The sequence below is a fragment of the Pantherophis guttatus genome, chromosome 3 (assembly GCF_059756535.1).
Source record: "Pantherophis guttatus breed Tessera chromosome 3, ASM5975653v1, whole genome shotgun sequence".
NCBI classification, from domain to species: Eukaryota; Metazoa; Chordata; class Lepidosauria; order Squamata; family Colubridae; genus Pantherophis; species Pantherophis guttatus.
The window spans coordinates 194,773,057-194,786,537 of NC_142065.1; the positions used below are offsets into that span (position 1 = coordinate 194,773,057).

Below are 13,481 nucleotides of genomic sequence, written 5' to 3' on the forward strand. Positions count from 1 at the left end.
ACACTACAACAACACCTTAAGGAAACATGTTAAAGAGCATCTAAAGGCATACCAGTCAATGAATATAGAATTTGAGAAAGATATAAGCAAATATCTCAGATAAATTTGAGATAACAAATAACAAAGAGGTGTTAAATCGTATAAAACCAAACACATCACGAGAAGCTAAAAATCCTAAGAGTACATCTGATTTACTTTGGCCATTTCATGTGTGGAAATTTATTGGAGAAGGCAATGATGCTAGGAATGGTTAGTAGATGAAGAAGGGACAAACAAAGAACATGCTGGCTTGATAACCTCAAATCTTATACAAAGTTGAACAACCAACAATTGAAAGAAGCTGTGCTTGACAGGGTAGCATGAAGAGCACTTGCTTATAAAGGTGGCAAAAGTCGGACATGACTAAATGAATAAAACAACAAATAGGTAAATATATGGAAATCTAAGCATAAGAACAAGGAAGATGTCAATGAGTGATAAAGAGTTCTTTTTCTCCATTATCCAAACCATAGAAGGCTAAGCCAAACCATAATGATATATCAGCAGCAATTAGGAATACAAAACCATTCCTTACTAACCATATTGTGATATATCAAAAGGAATAGATGTTCCTTTTGTATCATATGCATATGCATATATATGTTAGATATAAATTATAATTTTTTTTATTTTAATCAGAAATAACTAGGCAATATAAATAATTTATCCAAATAATATTTTTTTATCTTTATCAGTTTATCAGTTTATCATTTTGGTAAACTGAATTTTTTACAGACTGACAAATTACAATTTCCAATTCCTTTTTTCCTACCACTTTCAAAATTGGCTGGGCTGCTAGGATCTGTAACGTCATCAAGGAAAGATCTGTCACAAGGTCTGGTTAAACATCTCTAATGCCCAGTTCAGATGAAAGCAGAAAAGCATGAAGTTTCCATGTATGAAATTATCCATTAATTCTCTTCCATATCTTTTTTTTTTTTTTACTTTTTTTGCAATCCTGTAATCCCTTAATTTGGGGGTGGAATGGAACTGAGCATTTACTGGCCGGATGCCCTTCCTGACATCTATGCAGAGTTGGCAGCAGATATTTTCTCTTTGCTCCCTGATAGAGAAACATCTGCTGCTGTCTAGGATTGAACTCTCAACCTTCCTAATGGGAGGCTGGTGTCTTCACCACTTGGCCACCACTATGCCACTCTATTACCTTCCATAGCATTAAAAAAATGAAATTCTTATTATCTTCCATAGCATAAAACATGAAATTTTAGACATCCTGTATATTTAACTATCATGAAAGGGTGTTATTGTATGAAGTATAGATCTAATTTTCCAGTTCCTGAATACAGCTTTATTCTACTGCATGCATTTTGTTAAACTTGAGGAACAGTTTATTGATCTCATTCAATTCAATAATGGATCTTTACTTAGAGCTAGGGGTGAACATATTGTAATTCACAGCATTATTTAGAAATCTGCAAATAATTTATACTGGATGAAAATGTATTGTCATTTTATTAATTGCTTCTTTGTATTTAATGGTATAATCTATAATCAGTGTTTACTAACTGAAATATTTTCTATTTTCAGACACAATTGAAAATCTTTACAGTATTTTTATACTTAGCAAGCAACCCAAACACACATATACAAAAATACACAAACACAAGCACACAATAGCAAGGAAATGCCATGTTCTCCAAAAACTTGTAGTGCTTGGCTAATGAATTTGACTTCACTCCAAGTTCCACAGCTGTTGTGATTCTAAATGTTTTATAAAACACACTTCGTATTACAAAAGCAATTATCCGTTTTTATTTGTTTACATTGCACTGAAAATTTACATCATACTTTTACAAATCCCCTTTTTTTTCATAAAAATAGACTTCTTTACAAAAGTGTATGCATTAATATAAGAGGAGTAGCCAGTTGCAGAAGAAACAAGGTTTTAAACAAGATCTCAAATATTAACCTTAACAGTAATGAATGAATCGTCATTATTGCAATCATTTGAATAAACCAGAATAAATAACAAATTGATGGTATAAAATATAAAAATGGCATTCTTTTAGTAGAAGACAGTATCTGGAAAGATGGGTGTGATTTTTCAAAAGAAAACGTTGTAAAATGGTTTATAAGAAATTCATCAAACACTATAGAAATCCAAGCAGCAGTTCTTGGTTTAATACAGATTGGAGGATGGAAATGGGAAACTTGTGATCCTTTGGGGGCAATAGGCACTCTCTTATTACATTAATAAAAATTATTTTTTATTCCCATAGAGATGGTTTGTATCTGAGAAAAGAATATTTCCAGATAATTCACACCAGCTAATGTACAGCATTGATGAGTTCAAAATCATTTCATGCTATCAAAGGAAGACAATGAACAATGATGCGGACATTACTCAAACCATATTTTGATAATTCAGTTATAAAACTCCAGTCTGAACTAAAATTGTATTATTTTATATGAGAATGAAACAGATCGATGGAATCTCAAACTTGACAGAAGAAAGTATGATTTGGAGAAATTAGTGTATTCATTTCTGTACCATAATTTATATTGTATACTGCTGTAGAACAAGTGTAATTTAAGGTTTAACTCCACAACATAAATTCTAAAGTACATTTGAAAACAAACTTCCCAAATTAATATGAAGCAGAATTTGTTGAACCTTAAAACAGTTAGGAAAATAACCTCCTAATTGGAATTGAACAGACCCATTCAATTGTAATTGATTGCACTTTGGCTTAATAGGCTTGTGAACTGGATTATAAAGCCTTCATTTAAAATATTTGTGTTGGCAGCACCCTTTGTACCTATAGTAATATGTGGCATTGCTTTGGCACAACATTCAGTGCACTTACTGAAACCCATTATTTCTTGGCACAGCATATAATAATGACACAAACATTGTAATGCCAAAATTACCTTCTTCCACACAGAATGTACATTATAACATTGACAAAAAGGTACACATTTGTGTGTAAATCATAGGCTACATTTAAGAATCAGGCAAACTCATGACAAATTCCTTATCATGCAAAATGATAGAAGTCGGTGATGATTTTTTTTTTTTTAACCAAGACCTGGATTGCAGATGTAAGGAAATTAAAGAGAAAATTAATTTCTTTTAATTAGGGTAAATTCACTCTTGAAATCATGTACTTCTCAATAAAAAAAGGGAGTGCAACGCTAAGAGATTAATCCTTAATCCAGAAATCTGTGTACAGTGTAATCTGATGCACGCAGATTGTGGGTTTTTTTCTGTGGGACGAAAAATTTCACAGGCATATTCCATAAGTACGTATCTTGCTGTTCCCTATCTTAGAACAGGGAAGCCCTGGAAATTTTGAGAAATGCATTGATGAGTTGAAATCTACATTTTTGTGACTGCAGGTTGATGGCACCATGATGATCACGTCTGTCTCCAGCATTTAATGCAGCGTAGAAATAAAATTGATGAAGTGGATGATAGAGTGGGATGGGAAATGTACCATTTAGGCACCTTCATTGTCTAGAAGTGTGATGCTACTCTAATCTGCCATTTGTTCACTTGGAGAAAATTGAATTACTGGGAAAAGGAGGGGCAATGTGAAATACATATACCTTTGTAATAGATCTCAGCAACCAAGATAATTGCAGTTGTGCCGTTTCTCAAATCTTATTCTATTGCTGGCAAATTGATCACTATCGGGACAGATAACATGAAGAAAAAGAAAAGATGCTTGCATGACAAGAACAACAGAGCAGGGAATGAAACTCGTGAATTAAAAAGAATCTGAGACCAGACACTTAATTATCCCATTGTGGCTCAGAAATAATGGGTTGTGCTTGCAAGCTTAAGCACGTTAATGATCATGGCATAATCTCAGAAATTCATAGTTAGTAGAGAGGGAGAGAGGAGAGGAAAATGTTATTAAAGACCAGATATGATGGAATGGTTTTGCCTGTGGCTAATAAAGAGAAGCCATAGGCTCTTGCTGTCTCCTGTAAATATAACTCTTAATTCCTATCACATATAATTTGTTCTTTGAAATCCAGTCCCTCTAGCAGTTTATAAAGCACAGACGTACTGATAGTGGATGCTCCTCCAATATATGCAAATATGTTATTATTTTATTTTATTATTATTTTTTTTAGAATAATCTTCTTTTTTAAAAAAGCAAATAAACTGTGAATAAGCACTCATGGAGTGCAGCAGACGTTCTGTAAAATACTCCACAGTAACCATGAAGTCAATATATATTTATGAAAAAAAGAAACCCACTCTAGTCTCTGTCTCATCCTCAGGAGAAGGTGATCCAGGAAATCCTGAAAAATGTGCTTTTCTTTTTCTTTTTTCTTTTAAAAACCAGTGAACGATAGGTCCACTACGACCGCGTTTCAATCTTCAAACCACTGCAGTCAGGTCATCGCAATGTTATACCATTGTGCAAACTGTGTTCAGGTTTGGATCAAATCGCACAGCCTTCCCTTCGACAGACTTTGCGTTGGTGTCATACATGGGGTTTTCAAAAGCAGCTTGTCCATTGTTATTTTCATGTACAGAGCAACCAGTATACTGTGTTTTCGGTGCAGTCCTGTGGCAAATGGCAGAAGAACAGAAGATTAAATCAAATGATTATTACAGTCACAAATCAGCATATAAGAACAGAAAATTACTTGTAGTAAAATGCCTGGGAAGATTCTCAATCATTCCGGTCATGGTTGTCCCAAAGGAGCTTTTCCAAAAGGCAATTGGATTTTTCTTGGGGTATTTTTCCTCCGGTTGAAAACATTTTGCTTCTCAACCAAGAAGCTTCTTCCGAACTTGGATTAGAAATGAAATGTTTTCAAAGAAAAAAAAACCAAGAAAGTCCAGTTGTGCCTTTTAGAAAAGCACCTTTGGGATGATTGTAGTAAAAGGATTTTATAATTTTGCTTCCAAGGAAATGTGTTTCAAGAAAAGGTGCTTCTTTAGGAGCCTCTAACCATGACTGGTATATTTCAGAAAGACAGACACAAATTAGATCATCTTTCAGTCACCCTGGCCTACAATGCTCTCTTTCTCTCTCTTCCCCAACCCCCCTAGTTTTAATGTGGCACTTTCCCTTTCAGCTGACACAATCCTTGCAAGTCAGGCTATTGAGGTATATTTAGATATGTGCCTTGCTCCTTTTTGGGCACTTGAGGCTGTGGCAAACATAGCCTCTGTGATCAATGGCTTTTTTGCAGCCAACCATTTTTTGACAGCAGAATTGGGGCTCATTCACCATGCCAGACAATCAACCCTCCACGTTTTCCTAACAACTTCATCAGACCTAGTAGCAGGTCCCCAAACTACAGGGTTTGGGGAAATGATCAAAGTTATGTATTAGTGCATGCATGTATAGAGAAGACACCACTTAGTCACCACTGCAGATATAGGTAAGCCTATCCATCAGACCTAGCAGAGAATACACAAGCGTCTGATTCAGAAGGTTGGAAAGGTGCACTTTTTGATAAGTGCCCATCAGCCTTCTGGAAGACAGGTGGACATGTGTCAAAAGTACATCCCAATATAGGGATTAGTTGTCACAGGAGAACATCTTCTGCCCACCATAGATCAATGTCTTGCTTCCCTCCGCTTAACCTACCAAGAGAAGTGTTGTAAAGAGAATGTTTTGTTGTCTTCTGCATCTCTTATCATGGGCGGCAAGAAAATGGGACGAGAAAAGTAGGGGATAATGGCGCTTTTAGTGCCAATTTTGTATTCCTACAATTGTTCCGTGGGCTTGGAGAATTGATTGCAGATGATCTGGCACCTAAAGAGGCATTTTTCTAGCCTGCCTCTCTCCTCACCCCACTCCTTTTGCAGACAGAATCTCTCATCTGCCACATGGCAGAATAGAGATGAAAATGCAGACAGCAAATTTGTTATGCTAGCATACTATCTTGCTAGCTTTCACAAAGGAGAACAACACTAGAGAACATTGTGCAGAAGAGACTAAACATAGACTTAAATCAATTCGCGAATTAAATTATTTAACGTGACACAGAATGTTAAAGATGTATATAAATAATGAATCTTTATTTTTTGGATGAAAAGGATGTCTCTCTCTCTCTCAAAAATCCTGCATCCACATTATAAAAGTTTCTATGGATAAGAATCAACAGCAACGGTCCAATTATGACATATCGGAAACCAATTAATAAGGCAATGTTTGCTGAAAATTGTGCTTCTTGCCCAAGCCTAGAAAGATGTAATAGTTATGCGCAGGCATCGGCTGCAGCAAAGTACTTCTCTGTGCTTGCCCAGATGTATGATACATCTCAGTAAAGCTTCCCAGGCTCGACCAAAGTTTCTACTTGATCCAAGATTTGATATGACTAAGCTGAAGGAAAGTCAAACACAGCTAAACTAAGCTTCAGGAGATTCTCTTTTATATTCTCTGTAAACTATCACATGCAGACTAGATGACAGTACAGAATGTGTAGTAACAATCCTGCTACTGCCTAGCACAGTCATATGGATTAGAGGAAGGATTCTTAGCAAATGTATTGATCAAAGCCGTACTTGAGATACTGGACTTCAGGAGATTTTTTATTATTATTTATTAATCAAATTTGTATTGCTGTCCATATCATGGAAAGTGAGTCTGGGCAGCGTACAACAATACAATAAAAATTGTTCCAGTTCTCTAGAGCCTTAAATGATTGCATTTGATGATGTTAAAAAGTGCTTGTTAGATAATTCTGAGGGTGTTAGAAATGTGTAGATCTCAGATGGAAAGCACAGAATAACTTTGGATTTTATTTGATTGTGCTGCAGTGCCAAAAGAACATTATAGCAATAGCGCCTAGCAATAGCACTTGGACTTTGCAGCACTTTCTGAGGGGGTTTACAATGTCAGCATATTGTCCCCAATAATCTGGGTCCTCGTTTACTGACCTTGGGAAGGATGGAGAGTCAACCTTGAGCTGGTTGGGATCAAACTCCTGGCAGTGGGCAAAGTTAGCCTGCAGTACTGCATTCTAGAGTGTCATAGAATGGAGGCCTTTGAACTATGATGCTGGAGAAGACTCCTGCGAGTCCCTTGAACTGCAAGGTGATCAAACCTGTCAGTCCTACAGGAGATCAACCCTGACTGCTCTTTAGAAGGCCAGATCCTGAAGATGAAACTGAAATAATTTGGCCACTGAATGAGAAGGAAGGACTCACTGGAGAAGAGCCTAATGCTGAGAAAGACTGAGGGTAAAAGAAGAAGGTGACGGCAGAGAATGAGGTGGCTGGATAGAGTCACTGAAGCAGTAGGGGTGAGCTTAAATGGACTCCAGAGGATGGTAGAGGACAGGAAGGCCTGGAGGAATGATATCCAAGGGGTCACGATGGGTCGGACACGTCTTCACAACTAACAACAACTGCATTCTAACCACTAAGCCACCATGGCTTCATTATTTGATATTCTACAATAGATGCACACATTTTCATGTGGAAGCTTACATTTATAAACATTAGCCTACCTCATTACTCATATCTGATAGGACTAAAATGTTCACAAAAAACCCCAAGATTTTATATGAACTGGAAAAAGATTGATCAAAGGATCATGACATTGGTTTAGGTATTTTATGCACAACTATCTCCCAGGTGAGAACAGTAGGATAAATCTTGGACAAAGGTCTGTAGTGACAGCATAAACTGATAGGAGCTGAATTGCCAATCATGGCTATGCAACAGCTGTCTGTAATAAAACTGTTCATGGCACTTATGGCTGATGTAAGATAAATGATGCAAGGAATACAATTCACAATACTGTACATGTCAAAAACAAAATATAGGCAATATGTGAAGTACACAGCAAAGCCATTATTACTGCAGTGTTCCAAGGCATCAGGACATTTGAATATGTTGCTTCTCTCTAAAGGGCAGTAATTTACAATAGTTCCAAAAAAAAACTGAAAGTAAAGGTATAATGTGAAACAATGACCTTATCTACAAAGCATCTCTGACAGTTGTGAAAGGAAGTTAATGTAGATGGAAGACTTTTCATAAGTGATTTTAATTTATTATGAAGAAAGTAATAAGATGTACAAGGGGTAAATATTTCAGCTGCATCATAATAGTACAGACTGGTCAACACCATTTAGATGTTCTATATACTTTTCAAATGTGTTCCCATTAATGGAGAACACATTTAGAGTGGACTTTTGTCATCAAGCAGAGTGTTTTCTAGCTGGTTCCTGCAAACCATGTGTTTAAACAATTAAATAAAACTTAAAACTTAACAGTCATAGCAGAGTAACTGTGTTGGGAAACATTAATTAGAGAACAGTCTAATTCAGAAAGGGAAAATGATATTTCTTGTTCCCAACCAACCATGACAACATGACAAATATCAATGCTAAAGCATTGTAGAGATCTGAGAAGACATTGGCTTCCATTGCCAATCAAAGATATGGCCTCAGTTGGCATTGGAAAGATGCCCAATGTTCCTTGTCCTGCTTCTGTGTTCTGTAGAGCAGATTTATTTCAGAACCATTTTATATTGAGCTCTTTGGGAAAAGAAACAATCAGAATGGAAGGCACAACTATGGGGAAGAGCAATGGCAGTTCAGGGGTCATGCTGAAGAGAAAAGTGGTAATGGTTATGTCTACAGCTAAACCAACTATTAACATCCTTTTGCATTAACAGAGGGATTCAATCAAGATCAAGTGAGGTACTAATACCACTCTGTAAAGCTTTAGTAAGACCACACCTAGAATACTGCATCCAGTTTTGATCACCACACTATAAAAAAGATGTTAAACTCTAGAAAGTGTGCAGAGAAGAGCAACAAAGATGATTAGGGGATTGGATGCTAAAACATACAAAAAATGGTTACAGGTACTCGGCATGGCTAGTCTAGTGAAGAGAAGGACCAGGGGAGGCATGACAGCAGTGTTCCAATATTTGAGCGGCTGCCACAGAGAGGAGGGGGGTCAAGCTACTTTCCAAGGCACCTGAAGGCCAGACAAGGAATAATGGATGGAAACTGATCAAGGAGAGATTCAACCTAGAAATAAGGAGAAATTTTCTGACAGTGAGAACAATCAAAGAATGGAACAGCTTGCCTTCAGAAGTTGTGGGAACTTCATCACTGGTTTCAAGAAGAGACTGTCATTTTTTTTTTTATTTGATTTGTACGCTGCCCTTCTCCGGAGACTCAGAGCGGCTTACAGTACATTTTTCAGAAATGGTGTAGTCCCCTACTTGGGCAGAGGGGTTGGACTAGATGACCTACAAGATCCCTTCCAACTCTATTAATCTTTTAAATGGTACAGAGGCTTTCTAGGAGCCTGGGAAGGACAAAAATGTCCTTCCCCACCCCACCGAGAGGCCCAAAACGGCCCATTTCCTTACTTCAGCTGGCCGGCACGCACATGCATGCTGGAGCTGAGCTAGGGCAACGCTCATGTGCCCACAGATATGGCTCTGTGTGCCACCTTTGGCACATGTGCCATAGGTTTGCCATCATGGACCTAGGCACTTTCACCCTTGAGAACAGAGAAAGAACTAATTTTGATCTGAAATTCTATTCTATGTTTCCTGGGAATAGTTTTTGTGGCTTTTCATAGGTCCGTTCTCCAAGGACAGCTAATTGGATAATTGGAATTATCAGAAATAGTTGTGATACAATTTAGATAGTACCCATGTCCTAAAGAAATCTGCACAAATATATTCCTCTGATAGTATAACCTGAACAAGATGAGATTGGTATGCACACAAAATTTAGGGTTAGGGTTATGACTCAGCCTATTGATGTAGGTTATTGTAATCCAGGATGAGCATTGTTATTTCATGATTGCTGTGCTAATCACAATTTGCTTTTCACTCAGAACAATTTGAAATATAAGGTTTTTATTCTCTTACTTTTATGTATATTTTTTATCAGTACCTGAAAAGGAAGCAGTACTGTACATCATAAATATGAAATTCCTGTATTCTGCTGTGTTTCCTATATGCAATGTAAATTTTGATTTAATTATATATTATTTTTAATGCAAATTGGTAGTTTCCCTGAATGCATTTTTAGAAATATAGATAGATTGATAGATTGGAAACCTGGATGACCCTCGCAAGATAGAGCCTTGGTAGTACAGTGGTTTAATGCACCCTGTTATTAACACAGCTGCCTGCAATTTCTACAGGTTCGAATCTTACCAGGCTCAAGGTTGACTCAGCCTTCCATCCTTTCTAAGGTAGGTTAAATGAGGACCCAGTTTGTGGGAGCAATAAGCTGACTTTGTATAAATATACAAAAGTATGAAGGCTATTGCATTGTAAGCCGCCCTGAGTCTCCGGAGAAGGGCGGCATATAAATCAAATTAAAAAAAAAAAGATTTCATAATTAGGTCCAAAACAAAAAACAACCCCCCCCCCAAAAAAACCATTCTCCATACAGCCTAGATTCTATAATCAATGACCATAGAAAAATGCCTGAACAATTGTCAAGACAAACAATGTAAATAATGGTAGTGTTGTTGAGTTTGTGGAAAACATGATTACTAAAATATGTAACCTTAGGCATGAGGTACAAAGGAATGGGAGAATTTCAGAAGATGAATTTTAATCTCTGATTTGTTCAGATAATACTTTTTTTAATCTCCCTCCCTCCCTCCCTACACACACACACATGCATATATATCATACGCATATAAAATAGATGTATATTCCACCCACCTTTGTTTATAAAGGTAAAATCCAAAGCCTGCTAAAATAAGGGCAAAAAAAGGCACGAGAATAGCAATGGCCACAGAACTGCTGTTTGTACCATGTGATTGATTTAATGAATTTGATCCTTTAGACGTATTAAGTCCTGGCAAAACAAAAGATAAAGATAAACATTATTTCTGTTACTACTGTCATGGGAAAATATGTGTTCCAAATATTTATAAATATTTAGACACATGTATATTATACAAATGCACAATTTGTTTATTGTTCTATAATGCACCACTATTTCCAATTATTTTGCAAACTAAACAAAGTGAATCACCCATATATTTGAGATGTGAGTTCCTGCTCTTTCTAGCTGATAATCAAAATGTGATGCAGAGTACTTTCAAAAACAAAAGCAATTTATGAACCAAAATATTTGGTTTCTTTCCACCCAAGTAGGTTTGCAACAGCATTGGGATTACATCAAGTCATATTTATGTCCTGGGTTATTATCTAAATTATGGGAGGGAGTTATGAAGATAATTATTCATCTGCTTCTATTTGGTGAGGTTCCCCATGCCCAATGCCAGATGCAGGAGACTGGCTTCAGTGCTTAATTTGTTCCTGGTTCCACACTTATAAGAGCAGGTTCTTTTGCAATCTATTAAAAGAGTAATTACTCCCAGTTGAACAGCTTCCATAACAAGATACCGTCCTCCTGCAAGAGATGCATCTGTTTGAAATGAACATATATAATTAACATCAGGGTGGTCAGAAAGTCAAACTACTGGCTGTGACTATACAATCAAACCCTGCCTCTTTCTGATATGAAATATGCAATTTGGTTGTATAATCATCCTCTATACTGACTATCCCAGCCAAGTACCAGAATGATGCCTTGCAGGAAGAAAACAGTCAATTTACTAGCTTGCACAAATTAAACACAACTGGCTAGAAAACAAAGTTGTGATTAAGTTGCTTAAGTTGTGATTAAGGCATCTTTCTTGCATTTCTTTCTGTAAAAATCTTTCCTCTACCTTAGGGCTGTCAAACTCCCAGCCCTTGGGCCGGATGTGTCACGCACTGGCCACGCCCAGTTTAGCAAAGTCTCAATATATCACGTGACACCACAGTGATGAGGTGAGTTTGACACGCCTGTTCTACCTTGTTTCAAGTAAAAGATCCTTCAAAAGTGTGAATAATTCCACATGCTTTCTCTTCCTACAAGGGCAATTAAATGAAGCCCAATCAGTTCATGCATTCTTTGTCTCTTCAAACTTCCTCACAATTTTACAACTTCACAGTTCCATTTCTGTCCCCCACATGTTGAGTGCCTAACCATTTGTTTATTCATTTACGTACATGGTTTATGCTATCTGATTCCATCTGATGGAATGATGACTAACATTTAATAATATCATAAAAAGAACCCTTCCAAAAATGAATATACGCACCCAGAGGAAAAAAAAAATCCACACAACCTTACAAGGAACAAAGGAGGAAAAAGACATGGGTCATACATCCACCAGGTTCTTCTGAAGTCAAAAAAATGCCTTCCTCCTGGGCTAAATGGAAATGCTAGGTCTTAACAGCTTTCACAAAACTCAGAAGGTAATAAGGAAAGAATTTCAAAGCATAGGAATGCCATCTAAAAATATTCTTTTCCTTGCTCTCATCAGACGACATTCTCAAACAGATGAGTTTCTCAATCAAATAAGGAAACTGCTTAAATGGGGAGACAAATATTGGTGAATATAATCCCCAGCCATATAAGGTTTTAATGGTCACAACCAACAACTTTAATTGCATGTAGTAATCAATTGGCAACCAATGCTGTTCCCAAAGCAATAGAGTCACCCAAGTATGCATCCATCACTGTCCAGTCTGCATTTTGTACCACTTGTACTGCCAAATGCTTGTTAAGAGTGTCCCCATGTGTTACGCAGGTTGGTCAAATTGGCGGCCCATGGGCCGGATGCGTCACACGCAGGCCATGTCCACCCCGGCTCCGAAAAGGCAAAAAATGTGATATATCACAATAAGTGATGCGATCGAGTTTGACACCCATTGTATTATAGTAATCCAAATGGAAAGTGACTAGAGCAAGGGTATCTTTTGAGTAGGGCTGCCCAAACCAAATCACTACAGTTAGCAGACAAGTGTACGGAGGACTTTTCAATCCAGGAACCATTGCAACTAGAAAACAAGTTGTAACTGTACATAGGGCTCCTGACCACACATATTATCTGCTCCCAGAGCAGAAACTTTGAATCTAAAACAATGCCTAAGTTGCAGATCTTCTCTGAACAGGAGAATTCCATGGTGAAGTCAGTTATGGACCAAACAAGGCAAACACAGGCGAAAACCTAGGCAAAAATAAACAATATAGATGCAGATTGTGTTTGCTTTTTAAATCTGTTATAAAGTGGGCTGGGTAATACTTAAAAATGCTCACGCAAAAAGGGAGGGAAGATTACTGCCAAGATAACAAATTCTTCTTGGAAGACCATTCAGTTTGTGCTAAATGGGATTCTAGTGCCTGAGGAATAAGTACACTTAGCAATAGAAGTGTTCAATTAAGAAGGGGAAAAAAGTGCCACTATACAGAAATTGACTCTAATAATTACAGCTTAATATTTTCTTTTACCCATTTCTCCTGTTTTTTATATGCTTATGGATGCAGGCAATTATATTTTATTAGTACTTAGGAATTTGGAAGAAAAGGTAAGCAGACATGCATGTAGAGCAAAGCGCATCACATAAATTTCAAAATTGCTCCCAGAGTTCTCCTTTAAAAGGCTAATAAAAAAACATTAT

General features: G+C 37.0%; 1 protein-coding gene across 3 annotated transcripts in view; it reads right to left on the minus strand.

Moving 5' to 3' along the window:
- Positions 1 to 4,327: 4,327 nt before the first annotated feature.
- CSMD3 (CUB and Sushi multiple domains 3) overlaps positions 4,328 to 13,481 on the minus strand; it is a 695,220-nt gene continuing 686,066 nt past the window's right edge. For all 3 annotated transcript variants that reach the window (XM_034422197.2, XM_034422198.2, XM_034422199.2), the window contains 2 exons: positions 10,686 to 10,821; positions 4,328 to 4,583 (listed from right to left, as the gene is read on the minus strand). In XM_034422197.2, the coding sequence (XP_034278088.1) occupies positions 4,424 to 4,583; positions 10,686 to 10,821 (296 nt within the window). In that variant the 3' untranslated portion in view covers positions 4,328 to 4,423. The remainder of the gene's footprint in view (positions 4,584 to 10,685; positions 10,822 to 13,481) is intronic.